Source organism: Anser cygnoides, chromosome 17, assembly GCF_040182565.1.
Source record: "Anser cygnoides isolate HZ-2024a breed goose chromosome 17, Taihu_goose_T2T_genome, whole genome shotgun sequence".
In the NCBI taxonomy this organism is placed as follows: Eukaryota; Metazoa; Chordata; class Aves; order Anseriformes; family Anatidae; genus Anser; species Anser cygnoides.
Window position 1 is genome coordinate 3,689,417 of NC_089889.1, and position 25,232 is coordinate 3,714,648.

The window sequence follows — 25,232 nt, forward strand, 5'->3', positions numbered from 1 at the left end:
TAGCTGTACGTGCACTAGGCCAGGAGCGTTTTTAATACATGAGCTTAGATGCTGGGGGAAAACAGTTCAGCCTGGGGGTTTCTATTATCCCAGCTCAGCGCTCTTAGCTGATTTGAAAGCGATGTGCTTATCCAGGCTGGGAATCTGCTGCATTCTTGCATTGTTCCTGATCACTGCATCTCTTCTGAATGTGTCAAATGACTGTAAACTACGCTAGGGAGAGACAGGAATCATTCACAATTTATTTAACTGCCTGATACAACTGTAGTGTGCTTTTTATTCCTCCGCCCTCGTGCGGAAGTGAAGTCAGGACATCAGCAACTTAAGCGTTACAGTAAGACTTCCCCCATGTAAGAACTGACTCTCATGGCAGGGGAGAAGTGCTGCTCTTTTATGGATACAGCTTTCTGGAAGCATAAAACTCAGTCATGATGTGTTACCAAAACGTAACCAGGCAAAATTATCTCTGCCTAATATTAGCATCAGATGCTAGTGTCATTATTTCAAGTGGAAATGCCTTCCGTGTAAGGCCACATTTCCCCCTCCTGCCCCGAACGGCAATGACGCCTGGCAGGCACAGTAAACACTTCTCTACCTAGGACCCGCTGAGGGTCTGTGTTCAAACGTAGCCGTTACAGGCGGGAGCAGAGCAGCGTTCAGCCCACCGCGGCAACAAAATGGTTCCCTGGCACAGCTTCCCAACAAGTGAACCGTTTGCTGCCCATACACATTTAGGAAGCCGGTTGTGGATCATCCTGGACTAAAAACAACTGGCCCGCACTCAACGCCGGGCTCTTCACAGAGCAGACACAGTTGCTGCACTGCCACCAGCAGCCCCCAGCGCTAAGCAACACGTGCACAAGTTGCGCGCAGCCTTGCTGTAGCTCGAGAAACTCCTCTCCAGCAGTGCTCTGCTTCAGCACAGGCTCTCCTGGCAGGCAGCAACGTTCACAGGTGACCTCCTCACCACCTCCCTCGTGAGGAGCAGCCAGGGGGTGCATTTGCGCTCTCCCACCGGGGCAGAGCCTGGTGAGGTGCAGAGCCAGGGTGCCACACGCAGCGGTTATGCTGCACGGAGCTTTAGTGTTAAGTTTTTTTTTTGTAAGTACAGCCTCAGGCGGTCCCAAGGGTCTCACACATAATTACAAAGCAGATCTAAAACCCACCTCCTGGCAGTTCAGCCGTGTTCACGTGCGGGGCTTCAGGGGACAAATTAAGGCCCCTGTAATTGCGGGTTACCCAAACATCAATCAACAGCAGCAGAGCAATCTGCATATGCAGAATTTGCCCATTCTGCCACCCAAAATAGTGTTCAGACTAGTCAGAAAAAAGGTTTTGAGTTGGGGTCATCTCTAAGTCAGTTAAAATAGCTCGTGTCAGCTACTTGAGGATGTCTTTTACTCTGAGTTAGGCAGTCTTCTCTAGGCAGAAAAGTGGAGTGTGACTTAAATCTAAACCTGGCTGTGGGAAGGGGACCTAACTCCTTTACAGCAACTGTCTGCTACTTTAGGGGGGAAGTCCCTGGTAAGAAAAAAAAATAAGTGTTAGAATCCCTCATAGTAAGCGATTTGTTTTCCATTAATACTGCAGAACTCATGGCAAAATGCAAGGCACGCTCACCTCGTACATTGGTTTCTTCATGCTTTAGGCACTATAAGCAGCAAGGGAAATGTATACACTCACTATCCCTCTCAAGGCTACTCCAGTTTATCGATTTGTATCAGGTGAATTTCCAAGTGGTTACTCTGCAAAATGCAGGTGCCAGCTGAATGTAACAGGACAGAGCAGTGCTAAGACCTGCCACGGAGAGTGGCCGGCTGCGGTGTTTTCCTCTTGAAAAAAATCCTAGCAAATTAAGAAAAAGCAAACAACCCAAAAATTTAACAAACAGGGTAACGGAGTCTTTGCCAATAGATATTGTACACTGCAAACAAACTTCTATTAATGGCACAGGTCCTTTTTTTTGGTTTAGAGAAGCTCGTGTTACTGTAGTTAATGCGTGAACAAGAACGTAGACTTGTTATTCAGCACGAAACAAGTCATCTAGAAGCTTCAGCATCCCAGGGCATTGATGACTGTTACTGCAAAGCTTGGACTCTGTTTTCAACAGTCACCAAGTGAACAGTGCGGGATCCCCTTGGAGGAGTACAGCTGAAACACAACCACTGAGGTGTGCGAGGCAAATAAAAACGACGAGCTGCCAGATTTGTTCACAGAAGCTTCTTGTTACTAGACTGTCGAGATCTACTGCAGGAAGCTGACCACCTCAGGGTTTTAGTCACAGGTGCTGCAGGGCTTCTTGTCCTTGTTCGGTGTAGGCGTCATCTCTATTTGAATTTGACCATTCGCCAAAAGTATCCTGGAAGTGGACGTTTTTCTGTGATGCCTGCATACGTCTCTTATCACGAGAGAAGAAACTAAACCTTCCGGGTAGGAAGGAGGAGGAAGGGAGGGGAGGGAAAAGAAAGAAGACTGTTTACCGTCTTGGAAACACTTCAAACCCCCGACACGATACACAGCACAAAAAAACACAGAGCAAAAAAATCCATTTGCATCTGCAAAAACTAAGGCAGTGAAGCCTGATGGGAGTGCATGTCAAAATGTTATTAGAGATGAAGTCATTGCAATCTCAAGCAGCTTTGCTACGGAAGCTTCACATAAGCTCTAAATGCTGTTGACTCTGCGAGGTGCAGTTATTGTTTTAGGTGTATAACCCGCCCCTTCCCCAGCCCTGAGATACAAAAGCAACAAAATACAACACGTTAGTTTCTCAGCATAAGTAAAGTGGTATCTTTAGCATTAAATCTGTATAATTTACCATGAAGCAGAAATAAAGAGTATTTTTAGGGGTGCCAGCAGGGAAATTCTTAAGATAAAAGAAGTGAGCCTCCACAATTTTTTTCCACGTGAACAGATTTTGATTATACATAGACTAGATTCCTGCAAAAATAATTGAACAAATGCACGTGGGCTCTCAAGAGTTTGCAGGATGAAGGCTCTGAACGAATGCACACAAGTGTGCACGTCATTTCCTGTCACACAGCTTGGGTGCTCTAAGATAATGACGTACGTGAACCAACAGCCATTAAATACAACGACATATTGCCAGCTGACAACACAGCTAAAAAATAGTCGGAAAAACCCTTAGTGTCATTCTCATTTGTATGGCGTGAAGTTACTTGATTAAGCAAAGTCAATATTCAGAATGAGTTCAGTACAAGAGGTGTTAGTGCAGTGTTTAAGTCTGCTGAGAAATGCAAAAGTTTTGGTTCCAGCTGCCGAGGGTTCGATTTGGCTGCATGCCCTTTTGTCCTCACTGGTGCACTTCACGGGGAAGCACTGTTTTGCTTGCACAGGACCACGCACAACGCGGTGCTGATCCAGGACAGGAATTGCTAAATGCTTCTACAGTAAGAGATTACACAAATATAAGCGCAGCTCTTGCAGCAGATGGACTATTTGCCAGGGCATAAACCTGGCCCTATGTCTGTACCCCACTGTCGTCAGCGTTCCTCCTGTGCCCGCGCACCCTTCAGCCTCCGCTCAGTACCACGATCCCAACCATCCCAGCTGTCTCGTGCAAAACAGGGCATCCTGCCTCTGATGTCACATAAGAGGCTGAATTGAGCATCAGGTGAGGCTTAAGGCAGCTTTCCCACAAAGACATCCCATCATATGTGCAGGTAAGGACACTGATAATTATTTATAAGCTGTTCTTGACTAGAAAGTGATATAAAAGGCTACACAAGTGCACCGCAAGGTAACGGATGTTGCTAGCAGGACCTGAACTTTTGCATTTCCTGGCTTCAAATTGCAGCCTTAACAGTGAAATAAGTCTTTTGCACTTAATTAGTCTCGTACTTTTCTACCACTTCCATCACAGGAGCTCAAATTCACACACATATGCTCTATCTTTTCAGGGCCAGGTCCAATTCCAGCTGACACGTGACGTGTGCAGTCACTAGGGCTTTCTGCTGGGCACCTTCAGTCCTGCGTGGTCAGGCCAAGCACCCCAAAGTCCACACAGAGGACTGCTCTATTTATGCAGTAAGTTTCAAATGTCAGCCTTCAGTAATTTTTCACTTTTTATCATGAAATAAGTAAGAGAAAAATGTTTTCGTAAAATCTCTACACCAAGCAGAAGGATTAGGGGGTTTTATTCCTTCTGAAACAATGAAAATGGTTCTTACAACTTGAAAATGTTTATGGAGGATGTTTCAAAAAAGCATATTTGTGGAGAGGAAGGGAAATCTGAATACTGTGTTGCTGCTGTAGATATACAGACCTCTAAAGCAGCAGCTCTAATGCAAAAAGGGTTTGGTTTAACAATTAGCAGCAAGCACCTCCTCCAGGGACAGCCAAGAATAGGGTGACAGAATTGATTATTGAGTGTATACTCTATTCCAAAATACATAATGAGAGACAAAATCTACAGTGCATAGAGAGAAAGAAAACATGGAAGCAACAACCTATAATTAAAACTGGAAATTACTGTAGATATCAGCCATTACATTCTGCAAATCTAACTGATTTGTAACAAGTCATTAGAACGACATTTATTTTTTTAAAAAGCATTCGTGTGAATTATGAATAGGCTGGCTTAGTAAGCAAAATTAACAGATTCTGGTTAAAAATGCATATTCCAACAGTTTTCTAAGGAGTAATGATTGGTTTAGCATGGTAACAGTAAGGCAAAAGGTGGTCAAATGTCAATAGTTGGATGAGCACGGAGGACTATGACAAGTTGTGCACTGACTGGTCATTCTGATTGGCACTTTGTGCTTCTGTGATCCCACAGGCAGCCGATGAGAATGCAACCAGCAGTGCATGTTAACAGAGGGTCATGCAAAAGGAAAACACGGTACCAAACATTTAAAAAAAAATTCCTACAAGGGACACAAGTCTTCTTATTGGCTGCAATGTGGGATCGTCTGGAATCAATCCAGCTGCTACCATGGGCATTATGGCTGTAAAGATCCTGGTCAGGAAAGTACAGACACAGAAGAGGTAAGACTGGAGCAAGGGAAAGAAAAAGCATTCCATTAAAAAGAAAAGAGGCAAACATGATACACGGGGTTACTTTGAATTATCACACAGGACATACTACAGGGAGAGGTGGATCTGCATCACCTAAGACAACTCTTCTCAGTGAAAAACTCTCATTTAGAAAAAGCGGTCACTGAAACAGTTTAAATTGCTCTTGAATTTCTAAAAGATACCACTTTTCTGTTGTGAGGCAGCCTGCAGTCTGGGTTGGATTTCATCAGGGTATCACCACCTCTAGCAATGCAGAGCAGAGTGCGCATTTTTCTTCCCAAGAAACAAACGGGCACGGACATAATGAAATGAACGATGAAGGTGTATGTTAAGAAATACAAAACAGGACTGTGCTGTGACTACCGGCTATGTGCACAGAAAACAGGGTTAGACAGGACGAGCATTACAGTTAAAAGACTTTACAAATTAACATTTGTTAATAGTTGATAGTTTCGAGGTAAAAACCAACACCACAGCTGAAATCTTAAAATCATCTCCTGTGCAAGCTACTTGGTTAAAGGGCCTTGGTACCTCTTCCAGAAGAGCCTGCATTGTTTCACATGCAGAAAGATGCTAACTGCAGGCAGCTCAGTACTGGTTTGAGACCTTGCAACTACTCCAGCAGAAGGACTTTCTGGCTGGCTAGCAGCAAGATCATTTCTTTGTAAGAATTCAGCACTTTCACTAGGCATTGGACAATCATGCAACTTAGAGGCTGAGAGAGCATGCCAGCTGGGTGCTCAGCGCCCAGCCAGCCCCACACAAGCCTGCCAGCACACCTTCATCCGTACCTGGAACACCCTCTGTTTTTCTAAGGGTTCTCCTCAGAGGTTCTCCCTTGTGCCAAATATTTTTTTGAACTGTGGACTAATGTCAATTGAAAATTAAGTTGAAATCATGAGAGACATTTCACTTGTGACCAAACGCAGCTCTCCCCAACACAGCCACCCTTAACTGCTATTCTTAAGATTCCAAATGAAAACAAGCAAACATTGTTCTACCATTAGCAGTAGCTAGGACTTGTACTTTTACACATTGTGGCACACTCAGTTAGCTGCAGCGATCAGGCAGACACATCAGCTTTTGTAGGCTGCAAGAATAGGAAGAAAACGTATGGCTGTTTCAGGCATTACATCAGTGACAAACAAGCACGTATCCGTGAAGAGAAAACAAAAGGGTGTTTTCTGCTCAAAACAGAGGGAGCATTTTCAGTCCTTGTACTCTTCCTCCTCAATAAAGCCTCCTGGTTATATTATTTCATCGAAATTCTGACATGTGATGTGGTTGAGACAAACGCAGTATGATGAGATCAGAACCCAGTTTGCCCCAAACCTGCAAACTCTGGCAGTGAAAAAATGTGGATTACTGTGACTTCTGTTTCCTTTTCTTTATGTGGGTGCTGCACAGAAACATCCGAGCACATCTTAGATGGCACAAGCTATATATATCTCATTCCCTGAGATACTGCATGGTCAAAGAAAAAGGGACACACCACACAGGCAAGGATAAAAACTTCTCCTGAGATGACAGCATCAGTCTCTTACTTATGTACTTCACCTTTTTGTTTAGTTAGGAGGAAAAGCCTGAAACAGAGGGCAAAAATAAACTACTTTCATTTATAAAAGCACTCTGCACGCAGATATCAGCCTTACGAGTTTTCCTCACGCCATTAGGGTACGCAGAGTTTGTGTGTCAGCCTATTACCAAGGCGTCATAGGTGAGGTGCTGAGAGTGTTCGGCCTGTGACAGGGAGAAAGCAGCTCTGGAGACAGCTCACAGCAGGCCAGGAGTGCAGGTGGAGGTGTTAGAACAGGACAGAACAGATGCTACACTTGGGTTCCTTGTTTCTCCCAGCAGTGAAATTTCCCATCTTTTTAAAGCCGACAGTTACACCCCTGCCACCAGCCCCTTCTTAACCACTTTGAGGACTGCTTGGGTTGCAGGAGTAACCATCTACAAGCACAACGTTGACGAGACACACAGCAGAGGGGGGCAAGGAAAATAAACCCACACTTGGCAAATCCCATCCAGACAGGCTGCAAAAACACGACAAATCCGAAAACAATTACTGTCCTTCACGTTATCTAAGTAGGTTTTATCTTCCCTTACTTAATGTGAAGGCTAAGTAAGGAGAGAGCAGAAAGAAACTTGGGGATGGAAGATGGCAGCTAAAGAACGTAATTCCATCCCAACAGCAGGCTCAATACGCCCTTTCACTGTCCAGCAGAAGAGGACTCTTACCTTCTCTGAAAGGGGCCAAAAGAACACGTTTTCACTTTTTATTGTGCGAGTTTTCAATTATATAAATTTAACCCAGAATCTGAGAAACAGGAAGATTAGATAGGCACCTGAAAATGTGCATTGATCAAATGGCCTGACGCTCTGCGGGTACTCGCTGATAAATTAACTGAGAGGAAGAAAGCAGCAAGCACCACAACTAGTTGAAGACCCGAATGTTCCTCCTGCCATGGCTCCCTGCACTGTGATGTCTGCATGCAGACGGCAGAGCCAAGGCTGACACCCAGTCAGCGTGTGCTTTGACTTACAACGTCTGGTTATGGTTTTGTGCTGCCTTTTCTTCATAAATCGAGCACGGGAACTGCAATCAACACAGACTGGGTATGCTGAAAACAGCCACCCCCCCACAACAGGGCAAGCTTTAAAAAGTACTAAAATAAATTTAAAAGAAAAAGAAGCATTACAGGGGAGAGATCTTGTGAGACAAAGTATTATTACCAGTTACAGAATGAGTCCAAACTCAAGTGTGATTTCCAGTCATACGACAGGAAGGGCTCTCAGCAAACAAAGCAGCACAGAGGGAAGCTGGAGACTCTTGAAAATGATCAAAAGTGCCCTCCTGACTTTATGGTGTTTTGGACCAGCACAGATCTTCCCATGAAACTTACTCTTACAGGGCTGCTGCTATTATTAAACAAAATCTGGAGGTTATGGACATGGAGACAGGATGGAAGAGCTTTTTATGTTGAAACAAATGATTGTTCCAAAATCCTTTATGCAGTTAAAAAAGCTATGCTTCTGGTATCAGAAAAAAATCCAAAGACTTGCTGTGAGATTATGAGACTTAATTTGGAATAAATCTAGAAGGAAGGAGTTTCAACTTCACTTTTGGACAGCACCATTAAACACTTCACCAGGAGAGGGTGGGGTTCTTTCTAGCCAAGAAAGCTGGCATCCTCTCCAGCAGGGCAGCTGTTCAGCAAACAAAAGGTTTTGTGCTGTAACAGTCAGAATCTAAAGACTTTGATCAACATGGAAACAAGCCCAGCAAGGTCATGGTGAAACCTTACTCTCCACACCCAACTGCCAGAGGTCTGCAGTTGGCTTTACTTGTGAACATCTTCTTTACACATCTTCTGAGCATGACCTGGGGGCCAGTGGTTTGCGACATTCCACCACCTCAGGGACTGTGCGTTAAGGAGCTGGGGCTTGTGCTTGAACAGGAGCAGTGCTCCTACAAGCCTTGCATGCTGAGATTGGTGCTGACTTCAGTTCTGGGCACACAGGACAGGCTGAGTGGTGCTCTGGATAACACCACAACTATTAACACCTCCCTCTGGAGTATGACTGCATGGTGGAGACAAAGAAATCCTCTAGGAAGATCAGGTGTCTGTCATTAGGAGCTCACTGGCTCACACAGCTATAATGAAACAAAGCAACACATGCTCTTTTGGCTAGCCTGAATTGCATACTTAGGAAAGAAACAGAATTGGAGTGGGCTTCTTGCACACATCCATCTTGCCTATAAACCCAAGCACATGGAATAGTTTTATTCTCTACTGCTGTCTGCATGGAGGGAGCAAAAGGTGGCACAGCAAAATCTGAGATTGGAAGCTCACCTATAAGTAGGCTGGAGTTTTGGCCAAAGCCTACTCTTGTTTCATGACACCTATCCAATGTTCCTTTCCGAAGAAAACACTTGCAGACATTCAGGATCTCTCCCATATACATTAGGGATGTGGCTATTAGCATTTGCAGACTATATCCAGTATCCTTAGAAAATACGCTACTTACAGGCGTTTGATTCCAGATTCAGGCTGAGTCGAGGGTTTTGATTGAATTATGGGCGGAGGTTGAGGGGTTCTAGTTTCTTCTTCTGTTTCCTCACTTGAAAGAAAGAAAAGGTAATTAATATTGTCCTCCAAGCCATGGAAGCACTTTCAGTTCTAAAATTCAATCTGAAGGTGGACTGTTCATGGAGAAAGGGTCTCCTTTCAGTATTTTCTTCCCATTTTGACCAAAAAAAAAAAAAAAGTAGAAGAGGAATGCATGGAATGTTCTATAATATGTTCTATTATATGTTCTATAATATCCATTTTAGACCTACGATTACCCTCATTTTTTAAGTTCAATTTTTTTAAATGCTTCTAATCTTTCCAAGATTCAGGGGCAATCTGGGAGCTGGGAGTTAGGGAAGGATATAAGTTTTTCCCAGTGTTGAGAAACCAGATACAAAAGCTCATTGGAGACTATTTAAAAGCACATTTATTGTTTCTAGACCTGCCCTATGGCTCCTCTGTGCATAGCATGTAACGGGAGAGAAGACCTAACCTACCTTTTGTAATATAAAAGCTCCTCTTGAAGTAAAAACACTTTAGATTTCAATTCATTCCTCTCATGAAGGACATCCCGGAGCTCCTGCAAAGTGAATCTTGGACGATTTGGATCTTTTAAGTCCATTGCCATCTTTTCCGACTCCGAGAGGCAGTCGTCATTGTTCGGTTCTGTCTAGGAAGCGAAACACAGGCTTTAAATTTCACTGTGCGAATGCATTTCTGAGGAGTTTAAAATATTTATCGGTCTAATCCCCAACCTCTTTCTTTTCGGCACTATTAAATATTCTTTTAAGAGGAACAGCAGTTTTAAGAGAAAAAACACAGGAGTTTTTTATTTTATTTTTCATGTTAAAAACTGTCAGCAGGAACAGCTCAGAGATCTGATCGCTTTGTTCTTTCTTGTGCTCAGATCGACTGATGACACACACAGGGCTGGTGATACCATGGCAGCTCTCTGAAAGACGATCTGAGTACTGTTCTACCTCTCTTCCCTCGCTGCTCAGGGGAACCTTGCAGATGAGGATGACCTAAGTGACCTTCAGTCAAAGCCCTGTGCTCACAGGAACCTTTCCCAGAGTTGTATTTTTGGGAAGACAAACACACACAGCCCAATTGTTCCTAGCAGCCTAAAAACTGGGTCCAAAGTGGGCCACCACACAGGTGTAAGCTTTCTTGTGGAGAAATTCCTCTGGAATCCAGCCTGCTAGAAAGCCTATTGAAAATGTAAAGCCTCATTTTTGATAAACAAGTCTGTTTAAGGAATTTATACTTTTAACAAATAGGGTAAATCAAACGTCAGCCTATTATATAAATACTGAAAAAATAGCATTGCAAAAATCTTAACAGTTCCTTCCAGTTCTCTCACAAAGAGAAAGCTCGTTTGGGTGTAAATATATTAAGTGGAGATTTAAGTTCTTATTGCCTTAATGCCTTTATTTAAAAATGCAGGATTGGTATTAGCACTAGGATCTAGCTACGAAGTGGAAGAAACCTGCAGACAAAACAGCAGAGCAATGTTCATCTGTCCATTTGTTTGATTCACCCCAGTAATCCAAACACATTCCTTTACACAGATCGTACTAAATAAAGACAAATGCACCCTAACAAGAAGTTCAAATGAAACTACCCAAACACTTTTCTTCTTCACCCTCCTAGACTAGAGTCTGATCTGGCTTGTACAGATAACCTTTTTTTTTGCTAGATTTTGCTCAAATCTGCGAAGACTGAGGGTCGGTAGCCAATGCAAATGTACTTGCCGAAGCCAAAAAGCGATGTCCATGGCAGAGCACGCAGCTATTCGTGCTGCACGCTTGCCACTGCAATTCCTGTCTAACCATCAGCCTGGCACAGAAAGCGGGGAACGGCTCTAATTAGAAGAGGCACCATTGCCACGGAACAGATGAGTTAAAGAGAGGTGAAGAATGCATCCTTTCTCCCCAGAGACTGAAGACACTTTCACTCCTGCTGGCTTCGGGCCTAGGCTCGGTGGCCCCATTTACGAAGCGGGGTGTCCTGGCTGAATCAGCAGCAGTGAAGTCATCCTTTCCATTATTAATACACTGCTTGCCCAATTCAGCAGCGACATGTTAACAGTGGCTGTTACATTCCTGGGGGTACCAGGGCACCCCATCAGCCTTTGCCTCTGCTTCCTGATGTATGGCCCTGCCTCCTACAAGAGAATTAGATGGTTTGCTCTCTGCTGCAGTCCCTCAGGCACATAAAATGCTGCTGTGCTTCTTCAGCGGCTTGGTACTGGAGCTCTTACCAACACAAGCAGTCACACAGCTCTATACCATAGTGCTCCTTGAAGTTCTTTCATGCTGTAATATCCCTTATCCTACTTCTTACTCTAAGAGCAGCATTAGGAAAGGGAAATACAGCACATTTGCTTGAATAAGACAGAAGTAGTGTCACATGCACAAAGGAAAGTAATAGGAACCATGAAGAAGACTAAGGGATACAGCAGAGCAGAGAAACATCCCCTTGGATTTGCATTCTTACTACTCTGATCTCAGCACCAAGCCAATTTGCAGATTTTCATTTTGCCTGTTCCAGCAAGTATTTGAGTATGCAAGCAACATTTGCTTTTCATGAACATTTGTGCTAGTAACACTTCACTGCACGAATTCTAGTGGGAAGCAAAAGCAGGAATAGGGCCAAAGTTGTTTCCTCTAAAACATGCCTTCAAATATTTATATGTTGATTCTGCAGCAATAGAGCAGCTCTGTCCCGACAATTAGATCAAAATGCCGTAAGCAGTGCAAGAACCAAGTGTGCTCTCACTCATTTTCGCAGCACAAGACCCCAGCTTTCCTGTCACTTCTTGGATTAAGGAAATCCTTATTCAGTTGTGAACAATCAGTGAGGCAATGGATAGAAGCACGGTCAGGAAGAACAGAAAGCACAAGTCTCTGCAAAGCTTGTATTTTCAAGTCTCTGGATACTCACGGGTTGCAGTGAAATGCTGTGTTATTTGTTGGTCATAATACAGCATATCATGGAACTGTGACTGCACTGTGTTTTGTTTCTACCCCAAAGGTTTATACGCTATTAATTGTAAAGCCACTGTAAATAAAACCCGGAAGATACAAATAAAAAAAATAATCCACAAAACATGCAACAAGTTGTACTGGAGTTGCAGAAGGACGTTAAAACTGAGTTGCTCAAAACAATATTCAGAGGAAGGGGGAAAATGCCATTCTTCTCCAGACGCAGAGCCACAGCTACCAAGCTACAAATGCACAGCACAGCTTTGTTCTGGACGTGGTAACGGCTGCGTCTCATGCATGGTTTAGGCAGGAACCATTCTAACCGCAGGGCTCCTCAGCAGTCACAGACCCAGAATGACCATCACGAGCATCACAAGATTCCTCTCCCTGAAATGACTGAATGCCAGAAGCCGGACTAACGTTCAGGCCTGTTCGTCCCACTGCAGACCAAGATGTGAGACAAATCTGGTGTTTGTAAAGACTCAGCAGAGACTTTTGTAAAGAGTGTTTGTAAAGACTCTTGGAGACGCTGTTCCTAGTCAAGTCACCAGCACAACCTAGGCTTGCCTGCGCACACAGCCAGGGAGAGCTTTAGCAGGGTGACAGCAGCCAGCCCTCCCTTCACCCTTTGTTTTTCATTCTTTATGTTACGTCCAGAGGCCTGAAGAGGACAGGTAGCATTTTAAGATTATGAAACAGAGCAGAGATTTCAGGCAGAGCAGGCATATTCCACTGCATTGTGAGCGTTCTGCCCTCAGGCACTGTCTGCCTGCAGAGTTCTGCATTGCCTCTGGGACCCCTTCCGACACAATTTCTTTCTTCCTGCGGTTCTCACGCCACCGCTGTCATAGTGCTGTGCACCTTCAGGACCTGTTGGGGCTTGCAGATTTGCATGCTCAACCACCACTGCTCCTGATGCACGTCGATCACATTTAGCCAAAGAAGAGTGCTTGATACAAAGACTGAGGATCTGTAAAAGGCTGATTTTAAAAGTGATTTATACTGCCTCTTACCTTTATTTCCTCCCCATTTTGGCTGTCCTCACCCTGCAGTTTTTCCCTCAGTTTCCCCAGCTCTGCTCGTAGGCTGCCCATCTCCTGCTCCTTGGTTTGCAGATATGCTTCTAACTCCACCTTCTGCTCGATCAGCGCCTTTCCCTGAGCCTCAACAACAGTGATCCGGTGCCGCAGGTCGTGGTTAATTTTCATTAACCTGTTCTGTTGCTGCTGAAGCTGCAAATGTAGAAGGTCAGTAGAAGTTTAGTATCCATTCAGCCATCAGCCATAATGGCCAAGTCACAAATATTATGTTAAAGACCAAGTACTGAGTTCCTGTTAAATGTGATCTGGAAAATTCTCCTCACCCCCTCATTCATTTTTTAATATCTTATCATCTAATACCGTTGCAGGCACCAAAGCTTCTTTAAGTGGTTTCTAGAGTAAAAAAAGAGGTACTTTCCCCAAAGCACAAGGAATTCTCCAGCTAAAACCAAATCCATTGCTTCCAAAATAATGTTTCAAAAAAGCAAAATTCAAGGACAGGGTGGATTACAGGATTCCGAATCCCATCTTAAACCCAGAGCAGAAAAGAGAAAGACAAGGCAGAGAAATCCTTACTATTCAATTTGTAAGCACTTTCCTTTGAGCCTGTAGGTGAGGCTGGGAAGCAAAATACATGTAAGGAGGTCATAACACAGAAAGAACCACGACATCAAGTGACTGCCAAGGTCACGATGGAGTCTGTGACTCACTTAAGACTAAATAAACTCTTTTATCTTAAATCTTTTGTGCACTCCCCATCCCCTTGGGGACCTTCTGTTCATTGCTGGCAAGTGTTAAGTGACCCAGGCTGGGCTCAGGCCCCTTCCTCCCTCCCTCCTTCCCCTTCTGTGTGCACAGAGGTAATCCACATCGCATCCCCGGCGTGCGAGTGCATGAGTGGAGTCCCTGCTGCCAAACTCTGTGGACAGTGTATAAAAAATACGCAGTACCTGCTCACCCAAAGCAGGGGTGGGTGAGAGGGTTGAGGCATGGGGGTGCTGAGGGAGGCTGCACTGCCAAAGCAGAGATTCGTGAAGCCAGAGCAAGTTACCTGTCCTGTTTCCATGAAAGGAGGGAGGTGTCAGGTCTTCAAGGAAACAAACAAAACAACAACCTGTCCTTCCTCCTCCTTCCTCCCTTGTCACACTGGTTTCCAGTCACGTTCCGAGTGTGCCTGGTCCCTCCAAATGCAGCAGAGGGCGTGTGCCTGCACCGCCTGCCTAATCATTTGGGGCATTCCACAGTTATGCTGGACACGTCAGTTTCTGGACTGATAATCTGACATTGCTTAAAAATTCCACGTTAACTTACATTTGAAAGAAGGCTACAGAAGCATGGGTGAGAAGGAAGGGAAATAGGAAGAGCAAGAGCCACTTACAGCCTCTACATCCTCATTTTTAAGTCCGAGTTCCCGGTCCTTTGCCCTGATTTCATCCCTCTGTTTATCTACAACTTCCTTCAGCTTCTTCATGACTTGCCGCTCTCTCTCCGACATTCCTGGTTAAAAAAAGGAACACAGAAAACAAACTAAGGACAAGCAGGAGCTGCTGAGACTGAGAACAATAACAGTGAGAAATATTTGGATAAAGACTCTGCAAGGTGCCTGCTGGTGGAATTAAAGAGAAGCTGCTGGGAGGTTATTTGAAGGTTACTTTGAGGGCAGCAGGGAACACAGATGACAAAGTCTGCTCCACAAAGCCTCTGCACAGAAACTCCTTGCAAAAGGAACCAACACTCCTCAGAAACATTTACAACAGCGGAGTGATACTGCTGTATCTGCTGCCTCCGTGGTTTTACATCAGTGTTCACATCATGGCCCTTGGAGCTGGTTCATTTGTGTGACAAGCTATAGAAGCAGCTGGCCAAGACCTTAAATTGTAAAAAATAGAGATTGTTTGGACCCTTAGCAAGATCTGAACAACATTTCACTATTGTGGACTGCATCTAGATCTAGAACAGCTGAGGTGCACCGGACTGTTTTTGTATCGAAACCCAGCTTTGTACTGGGTGAGACAGAGATGAGTGGGGAGCTTCCAGAGAGTACCTCCAGCCCAAATCCAGACATTCAGCCTGAATTATGGTCACTTATTTTGTCTGCATGTCTTGCAACCTGTTCCCCATCCTACTGTACGATAATTCATCTTCAGGGTACTTGTACTTCAGAGAAAAGTACCACGGGGCCTTTCACTTCAGAAAGATGTTTGGAACATTGCCAGGATTCCAACATGGAGCCTGTTTGAAGATGACTAAAGGATTAGCTTAACCTGAAGTCTGACCAGGGAATCATGAAGAAATGTCATGAATCACAAAACAGAAAGCATTATTCCATAATCTGCTATTACAGAGATGATCAAGAACTCCTGGACTACAGCAATGGGCTCTTCAGAGCCCAGACAGATTTACCACAGACCAGAAGATTTACCGTGTTAAGATGATAAATCTACATAAATCTATTGCCCTAACTTTTTCTTGTCATTGTACAGAGATGTGCAATCTGACGATCCTGAACTGTCACGTAAAATCACCTTGCACAACATCCCAATAGCTTGAGGACGAGAGGCAGTGACCAGGGCAGCATGTGGCTGCTTGTCTGTTACCTCTGGCAAAGCACTTAAGTTACTTGGGTCCTCGGCTTCCTCCACCCATGAAAGCAAGTAGTGATAATTCACTCAGCTCCCTGGGATGGCTGGAAAGCTACTTCCTTCTGTATTAAGGCAGTTCCCACATGAAACCCACTGCACGCACATCCAGTGGAGCCAGCTGCTCAAGTCTCTACCTTCTGACATCAGCTCTGACTACTGCTTATGTTCTTCCTTCATCAGAGAAATCCAAAATTGCTCCCGTAAGACGGCGTATGTTGCATGCCTTTAGGGACTCCAGCTTACAGAGCTTAGGAACAGTAGCTTACAGCTACATTTGAACTGGTGGATAATACAACGGAGCAAGACAGACCTGAGAGAGACAAAGGGAGCAGTAACTCTGGTGGGTGTGCACTTCTGCAGCAGCTGGGGGTTCCCATGGGGGTGTACAAAGTGCATCACTGCAAACAAGGAGAAGAGCAGCTCCAGTCCCTCATTAAAAAAGCACCTGGAATGTCCCAGAGCAAAGACCGGGTAACTGCTCTGCTGGGAAAAGGACGGGGGAACAAAGCTGGCTGGGAAGCTAGTTCAGAGGACGTGTTCCCATCAAAGCCCAGAAATCAGCTGAGTGACGACGTGGTGTTCATGTTCTCATCTTAGGTTCTCATCTTTTTAAGTTCTGTGATAAGTCTTCCTGCTCTGTTTCGGGAGCCTGGTCCTCTTTGTGTTGCAGGCTCTAGTGTTTTGCAGGATACTTTTCATTCTTCACTGCAATAATGGCTCATACCCACTCGGGAGGACAAGTAGACGCTGACACACGCTGCTACTTGCTCTCCTAAAAGATCCACGCTCCTATCACAACACAGGGCTGGAGGGCTAGAAGCCTGTACCCAGCTCTGACACCTCTCTCATCCCTAAACCTCTGACTTAGTTTCCTGACTTGCAGGGACATAGGAAAAGACAGGAGAACCTTGTTAACATCTGAAGGGAGCTGTGTAGAAGAAAGACAAAACAAACAAACAAACAAACAAACCACAACCAACCAACAACCAAACAAAGAGCCAGACAAGGACCCTTGCACCAGCCAGCACAACAGAGCACTGGAACCTTCCCACAACTTGTTCTTGTTTACTTGCAGTTCTTGACCACCGCTGTATCTGCAAAACCCTGCTACAGGCTCTTGGATCCACCCCTTCCCAGCCACTCTCAGGGCTGGGGCCTAAAACATCAGCTGTATTAAAACAAAACAAAACTCCTAAACTTTGCCTTGAGGTACGGAGGAACTGCAGTGAGACTGACCAGCAGTTTTACCCCGGTAGGAGCTAAGAATAGTGAGTGCAGCTATATTCATTAGTATTTGTGCAAAGCTTTGAGATTTCTAGAGAGCAGGTGCTATTTAAAGAATAAAGTACCATTTCAGTGCTGACTGCTTTTCCTCCCACTGTACTCAGTTTTCTCTATAACATTTGGTGAGCATCAAAGACTCAATTGTGTGCACGGATCACTACATTATCCTCTTTATTTCAGGAGGAGAGGAAAGGAAAGGTGGGAAGTGTTTTGAAACAGTCACATCTTCTTCCATTTCCCAGGCACTAGGGAAGAGGAGAAGGAAATCACTAAGTGTCCTAAATGTAAAGTAATTATCTCTAAATGACTCAAACTCTAATATCTGCAACATCTTAAAGGGCACACCCAGCTGGCTTCTACAGGCACATCCTATGAATTCAGAGCTTCCTGTGAATTGCTGCGATCACAACAGTGTTCTAAGGAGCAAGAGAAAGGAAAAAAAATTACATTTAAAAAAAAAAAAAAGAGAGGAAAAAAGACCATCCTTTATGTTTATGCTCGGGGACCTGTTTACTGTTGAGTTTATCCAACGTCTGTTGCAAGAAGCCAAAGCGTGGTCAGGGTCTGTGGCACTTCCTAAACATTCAGAAGAGAAATTTGCCTTCACTTTGGAAAGGGAACAGCAGGCTGCTCAGCAGCCGAGCCCGAGATGTTTACACGACTGTCGGCATCCCGCTGCTGGTCTGTATTACCATCGCCAGCCCGAGAAGGCAGCTCCTCTCGCAGCAGAGACGCAGCAGCCTGCTTGTCCTGTTTGACACATGGGTCAAGTTTGCTCGTGGCATTTCACTAGGATATTCTGATCCGCCAGCACCAGCAAATAAGCGCTCAGTTTGAGCTCAGGGAGGAGGAGTGTTAATGGAGGTTGCAGATTCATCTTTAACCTCTCCTACGTATTTTGTATTCTGCCACATGGACCCTTTCATACAAACACTGCTCTGCTCAGACTCTCAGAGAGCACATGCTCCTCCTATTTATACAGGGTTGTTTGCCTTTCTCACAAACACCTTCATTATGCTGAAGCAAGGCTCTGTGAACTATAATACGACTATTAATTGGCAAGATTGAATCTCAAAGCCTTAGCACACCCAGATCGCTGGCCTCTGTTACCCGTACTAAAAACAACTCCTTTAACTAACTGTCTGGTGAGCAGGCAGCAAGCTGCTAATCCCAGGAGAGTTAGCCACTAAAGGAAGACATGAGCACACCACCAAATCATGCTGAGATACGACTGGAGTCTGGGCAAAGTTAGTCTAGCCAACAAAGCATTTAGCTTGAAAACCTGCCTCTGTAGAGTCTGCCTGTATCAGATCAAATGATGGAGAGGGGAAAAAAGCAGCATGACTGCTTTTTAACGTTATCCAAACGAGTAGTTTGAGACAAACCTGACTCCACTCATTAATGACAAAAATTCCTACAAATGAAAAAAATTGGGCTTGTTATAACAGGTCCCACTAACAAGCTGAGGTTACTGTAAGTGAGGGTGATCTGACTTAAACTGATCATTTCAGCTAATGAATATCAGTGATCCCAGAATCTCATCTCTGGAATGGGTTTTGTTTGTTTTGTTATACTTGCGTAGACACAGTAAAAATAACATGAAAAGCATGTGTGGCATTTGCTTGGCTAGCCGAATGTAAAGAGTATGGCTATATTTAAATACAAGCACATGAGCTGCAGCAAACTAGATACCCACTGGAAAAAAAGACGAAAAAACAAAGGGGAAGATGGTTCTTTATAAGAACATGTCAGTCTCTGTGGCCTGTGACACATCACTGCCATTCTGACACTTTCCATGGAGTTTGTAGGCTGGCATTAAGCTACTTCTTAGAGATTAATTGGCTACTAAATTGAAGGAGCTGCATTTGTTTTAGAAAAGTGGAAATCTTTAAAAGTTTTAATAATTTTTGCTTTGAATTGTGGAGCAAATAGATATCTGCTCCTCTGCCCCTGCTCTTTGGAAAGAGCTATTTGCTGAGCTGTGGGTAAGAGCTGGGGACAGCAGCTGTTTCAGTCGCTGCAGCAAAATCTACCTGCAGTTGCCAGTCAGAACCTTTTGTCTTGAAATTCATTCTGCCTCCAGAAAGAAGGTGCTCATGAATTAATCAGTTATTTCAGCTCTTCAGGATTCACCCACTTCCTGGTTTATAAATCTCTTCACCTACTCTAAATTGGATGGAAGTGTCCTGAACAGGTGAGAGAATCCTAAAGGGAAGTAAACCAAGTAAAATCAGTCTCTCAACATATTTTTGTAGCATATCTCTGCTTGATGGATTGATGTAATTCAGACAAATCTTGATTTGTTGCTTTACAAACAATTATCCTGGGTAGATTGACAGTTACACTTATTTTTGTGCATAACGGTGTGAAATTGCTGAATGGATTATTTTTTGTGTTAGAGAACGTAAGGAGGGATTAAGAATGTTTTTTACAAAATGCTAGCTAAAAAGAAGAAAAAAAAAGCAATAGACCAAAAAATGATGCTAAACTACTTTCAGAGATGCTTCTCGGCCAAACAGAAAGCTGTTCAGGCTTCTCTTTTCCTCCTGCCCCCACCTCTTATGCCTCCAGCGTAATCATGTGTTCAGAAATTTTCAATTCAGAAAAAAACCTGCATTAGTCTATAGGAAAAAAAAAGCCAGAATATCCAGTCAAAATATTTTGATAACGTATTGCTTTTTATAACAAAAGCAAGTACTGAATTTGAAACACCAAACTTGCCTTCATGCTTCTGAAATTCCTCTTCCGTGAAATTAATGTCTTTGTGAGACAAGTTTGTCATCAGTTGTTTATTCTCCTCCTGCAGCTGTGCAATTTGGGTAAGAAGGTCCTGTGCTTCCCCTCGCCAGACATCCTCCACCAGTTCTAATTCCTAAAGGGTAGATTTAAACACGTTAAGAGTCTTGGACTGGACTATTTACAGATCAAACCAGTAACAATACTACTTCAATTCTTACGGAAAACAATTAAAGGAGACTACTTTGAATTTCTTGGAAGATATCTACTTTTGTGATGCTAGCGTCAAGAAACCATCTGAGTACCAGTCTCCATACGCTGCATGTAAACACACGAGGAGTCAATTCCTGATGCAAACGTTTTTGACGTGTGAGTTACCCAAAGAGTGCCTCCTTACTCCCCATTTTTCTGTGAGAAGATTAAGGGGATTTCTGTGTTAGATGATACAGCCAAACTTGAGCAAGAATTCCCTCCTGCATCACAGAAAGCAACCACAAAAGCTGTTATAAATGCCCCAGAAACATCACAGCGCAGACAAGGGGAGGCAGCGTTAGGCGCGCTCATTTGGAAGGAGCAGCACCTCTAGTCTGAATTTCTGTTACAAAGCACAAGTGAGTGCCTGAGACTGTGCCGCAGACCCAGAGCTCCTAGTACAAATGGTAAACACAAGACAAAACTGTGCTGCTTCTTACATAAATCGTTCTGTATGGAAGTCTTGAGGGACATCTACGTGAGCGGCAGCGAGAAGGGTCAAAACACCAGCTCCCATTTGTCAGGACACCGTGTGTCAACAGCAGCTGTCACCAATCCCAGTAAAGGTCAAATTAGGACAAAAAGTATAAGGGCTCAAGGAAAAATGGTTGTATTAGAGCTTCACTTGCTCCAAACGTCTTTGCCATAAACCATACTTCTGCAGTGGGGGCATTCTCTACTCCGTTTTCATGTATGTGCTTCAAACAGAAAAAGCTGCATGCAAATCACTGGAGCCGGGCTGAGTCACTTGCTGACTTTCGCATTCATCCAGCAGGCCCCTCTCCTACCTAACAACAAAACACCCAGACAACAACCCCGCCAAGCACAGCTCTAGGCTAAAATAAGCTCAGCTGAGAGATGAAAGGATAGCTCTCTGCTTTGAATGCACGCTCTGACACTGGGAAATCACGTTCCTATTGATTTCCGGGTCCAAATAAAATGCTATTTTATTCCAGCATTTATTATTGCATCGCTGTCATTTTATAATGTCTGTTAGTGTGCTGTGAGGTTTGCAGAAAACACTGACAGATAAACAACATATACAGTGTTGTAAACTATGCAGACTTAAGAAAATTCCATGAATCACGGCTATTTTTACCTGAAACTCTTTATCTTGAGAAATACAAATCTGCAATGAAACTGTTTATTGCCCAGTAATACCTAGATGATTTACAGTGATGCTGCGTGTTTTAACTCTGTAGCGAGAACAACGTGCTGACCTAGTTTAGAAGATGAAACAGCACATTCATCAGTTATAAGCATACTGATAAAAAATAGAACACGCAAAAACCCAGGCTAGCTAAACTTACCTAGTGTACAGGGAGCTACCCTGTAAACACACAACGATGCTAAGGTTTAACCTGGCAAACGTTCTTATTTATTGCTACTGAAGAGCCCAAGGAACTGGAGCAGAAGCGAACTTTTGAATCCTCGCTAGCAGAGGTGCCCGACAGAGCAGGCAGGAGACCTGCGGGCCAGTAGGTGCCAGACAGCTCGGGACACTCCAGCCACGCTCAGCCAGGCAAGGATTCCCACCTGAAGGCTGAGTGCTCTGAGTGCTAAAACCCCATCAGTTGCTGCTTGCCGAAGACCACAAAAAGCTGCCTGGATTGGCTTTTGGATGCTTCTTGTTCACAAATATATCTCAGTCTCTGGCCTTTTCTGCTTACCAGTATCTGTCCTGTGAGAGTTCGCCTTGAAACGCTCGCACTGGAAGACAGCAGGATGTGACGCTACTGGACTACAGCAATGCAGCGTGCTGGCAATCAACTTACTTAAAAAAATGCATTGTGTATTTTATTTTCCCCATTCAATGTTTTCACACAAGTTTCACGTGGATTGTCTGAACGCTCCGTGAGCCACTCTGTGACTCCTGGAGAAACCGGCAGCGTAAAGGTGGTTAGCTGGCAGGGGCTGGGTGGCATCTGGCAAGCACAGCTGTACGCGGCTGACATGTTTAGAAAACTTCTTAACACAGATGTGGACTTCAGAGGCATCTATGCAGCTTTTCCACTGTCAGCTTTTCCAACGATACTGGCTGCTGCTACCAGGCCCAGGTCAGCGTCCATTTCACCAGGCAGCATTTTTTTTAGTATCTGGAGGTAAAGAATTCCTGCTGGCTGACAGTACAGCGGTCTCTGGCAACCCAGCAGAGAGATCTGACTGCAGACGCAGTACGGGACCAGCACAACAGCCCACCCACTTGCTTGCATGATCTGTTAGAAGGGCAAAGGCATGGGTTTGGGACATGCTGTAATTGCATCCATTCTCTGGACCAGTGGCCTTCATACTCTGGAGGCTTACCAGGGCTTTATACACTAAAGATCTTCTACCATCCTTTTCAGGACCCTGTCCTAAGACTCCTGCAAAACGTTGCAAGAATTGTCCTGTATTTTTCATATGCTAAGCAAAAGTCCCCTAGCTGATTCTTTTAAACAGATGTAAAACTTCCTCAAATGAATTTAAACTAACTCTTGGAGCTTAGGGTCTCACTTCCGGAAATTCCCCATGTCCTCTTTAACGTGGACCTGTCTGCGCAAGCAGGGATGGGACGAGGCAGCAGCGACGATTTAGCAGCCCCTTGCTAGAAGAACCATTTATTTCAGCCAGTTATCTGCCTGGTGTGAAAATAAGATCTGGCACTTCCATTGCACCAAGTGGAACAGCTCATGCTGTCCTGCTGCATGAGGGTAACAGGATACGGGAAATGATCTCCATCCACCTCGGGCCTTCACAGGGTCAGGGGACGCTGCAACCACCCCGGGTGAAGCCGAGGGACTTCGTGCTGTCAGAGGATGGAGCAGGAGCCTGGGGAGCGCTCCTCCCTACTCTTCGGCTCAAACACTGACCTGAAATCCTCAGTCCTCCGGCTCTCTCCTATATCTTGCCTACCCGATGAGTGTGCCAGGAAGACCGGAGGAGCTCCGGAGAGACAAGGGTATCGCAGGCACTGACTTCTCCTGGCCTAGCAGGAAGCGGCGCAGTCAGGAGAGAGGCCGGAGCGGGGACTTGGAGGGAAACGCTCTGGGAAGGAAAGGCGGCGACTGGGGAAGGGCTGGGGGACGGGAAGGAGGCAGGGAACTTCCAGGAGGGAATTAAAACACCCCGACGACAACCACACACCCAAACCCCCGGTGGTGGTGAGGCAGCATCCCCATGGGGCTCCCCTGGCCTCCAGCCTCTGGTCCCCCCAGCCTCCTCCGGGCTCTCCCCGGGGTCCCGGCTCTCCCCCAGGCCGTCGGGGCCCCTACCCCCCGTACCCCCCCCGCACCTTCTGGTGCTTCCTCTCCTTCTCGATGCGGTCCATCCTCTCCAAGCGGAGCCGGTCGAGCTCCAGGCGCAGCTCCTCCAGCTCGGGGTTGATGTGGTTGCGGCTCACCAGCACCTCGAGGATCTCCAGCACCCGCACCACCTTGGGCATGAGGCGGGCGATGGCCTCGCAGCCGTGCTGGTCGATGACCCGCTCAAACTCCTGCCCCACGGCCGAGGCGATGTCGTACACGTCCATCACCGTCAGCTCCGCCGCGTTCTTCTCCAGGGCGGGCGGCGCCACCACGCCAACGCCGCCGCCGTCCATGGCTCGCCCGGCCCCGCGGAGCCCTCATAGGCGGCGGGGAGCCCCCTCCTCACGGGGCGCTCTGCTGGCCGGGGACCCCCTGCCCGGCTCGGCTCGGCTCGGCACGGCCCGGCTCTGCCTGCCCCGGGGGGACGCGGCTCGGAGGGCTGGGGGGGCTCGGACTTGGCCGGGAGGGAGGGGAGGGGACGGGGAGGGAGGGCAGGGGAGGGCGAGGGCTCCCCGCCACCGCCTCCTCCCGGCCTCGCCCCGAGCTCGGGGCCAATGGAAGGCACCGGGAGGGCCGGGGGAGGCCCCGCGCATGCCCGGGACCGGCGGGGGGAGGCCGCCGGGGGAGGCTGGCGGGGCTCGGTGTCCGCCCGAGCCTGCTGCGGGGAGAGGGGCCCGGCCGGTGGCGGGCTCCGGGCGCGGGGTGCCGCCCGCCGTGCTCGTGGCTTCTGCCCGGGGAGTCGGGAGGAAAGCCTCGTGTGGGTGCTGGAGGGAGCGCGGTGGGGTTGGGGAGCCCGCCTGGTGCTGCTCGAGGCCGTACGCAGCGCTGGTAAGGGTTCACTGCAGTGTCTATGCTGCTACAGCACCCAGGGGTGACCACAGCCCCCCTGTTCAACGCTGTCCTGTAGGCACCGGGACAGAAGGCAGGGAGATGATTCCTGCTGCAAAAGAGCAGGACGATGAGGTCTGAGGTAACGGGGTGGATCCACACAAACGTAAAGGGAACCACAAAACCAAGTTTTATGTGATAGTAATGGTCTCGCGCACAATGTTGTGGGGTTTAGGTCCTTGTTCTGCAAGAGCGAAGAGAGTCTTTATGCCCATACATGTGTTCAGGGTATCAGTGGGGATGTCATGTACAGAAGTAGTTTGCTGGCACAAATCAACTTAGTGATGGATTATATTAAACAAAGATATATTTTTTCTGGTTAAGATTTTCAGTATTTTTGCCTTCAGGGACAACCATGCACTTTTGAATGTTGTTAGAGTGTTTAGTAAGAGGTGCTGTGGATGAGACTTTAGAGATAATTGTGTCCTGAATTGCTTTAGGTCCCAATTCCACCACTTGCTGTACACAGCGCAGGAATACTGTGTTAAATTTTGGACCAGAGACGGCAAGTGATGTCAAACATAGGAATTAGTCAATGGAAATAAAACTGTAGTTACAAAAGCAAAGCTTGGAATGACTAATACGTGCTGCATGTTGGGAATACAGAATTAATTCTCTTATTTTTGGCAGATGCAAAATGCCAGTGCAAGTGAATGTGAGGTTTAAGTGACATGAAAAACAACACTGTGACACTCAAACTTATTTGTGCCACTGTGTCAGCATTGCATTCTGTCACACGTGTCAAACTAGCTTATGTGCTGCCAGCCGGCTCCTGTCTTTGTTGACCCAGGCCAAGAAGGTAAAAAAAACAACAAAAAGCCTCCATACATCTGAGTTTGACATTCAGTTGCCTATTTTATAATAATAATCAACGATATCCTGTGAAAATATATCTACATGTCGTTTGTGAAGCTTACTGCCAAAATGGAACGCCACAGGAAGTTGCCCAAAGTTCCAGGGAGAGCAGGAGGATGAATAATGGCACAGTCACCTTTTCCTGGCCAGC

At 45.8% G+C, this 25,232-nt stretch overlaps 1 protein-coding gene across 3 annotated transcripts; it reads right to left on the reverse strand.

The window, feature by feature from the left end:
• Window positions 1–1,204: 1,204 nt before the first annotated feature.
• RILPL1 (Rab interacting lysosomal protein like 1) lies at window positions 1,205–23,826 on the reverse strand. 3 transcript variants are annotated; one of them, XM_013173372.3, is made up of 8 exons: window positions 23,326–23,826; window positions 19,788–19,938; window positions 14,519–14,637; window positions 13,114–13,332; window positions 9,611–9,783; window positions 9,070–9,162; window positions 4,891–4,978; window positions 1,205–2,423 (listed from the first exon to the last, which is right to left on the reverse strand). In XM_013173372.3, the coding sequence occupies exons 1-8, from the start codon at window positions 23,629–23,631 to the stop codon at window positions 2,418–2,420; spliced, it is 1,155 nt and encodes a 384-aa protein (XP_013028826.1). In that variant the 5' UTR covers window positions 23,632–23,826; the 3' UTR covers window positions 1,205–2,417. The 3 variants fall into 3 exon arrangements, with proteins under 3 accessions (XP_013028826.1, XP_013028825.1, XP_066835340.1); XM_066979239.1 differs by lacking the exon at window positions 4,891–4,978 and adding an exon at window positions 5,829–5,904 and having other exon boundaries at window positions 2,285–2,423; XM_013173371.3 differs by lacking the exon at window positions 4,891–4,978.
• Between the last annotated feature and the right edge of the window lie 1,406 nt (window positions 23,827–25,232).

Coding starts and splice junctions, on each gene's coding strand:
- RILPL1 (XM_013173371.3), bottom strand. CDS start 23,631: ATGGACGGCGGCGGCGTTGGCGTGGTGGCGCCGCCCGCCCTGGAGAAG. Junction 19,939..23,325: donor AGGAGAGGAAGCACCAGAAG/GTGCGGGGGGGG, acceptor TCTACCCTTTAG/GAATTAGAACTGGTGGAGGA. Junction 14,638..19,787: donor GGAATTTCAGAAGCATGAAG/GCAAGTTTGGTG, acceptor TTTTTTAACCAG/GAATGTCGGAGAGAGAGCGG.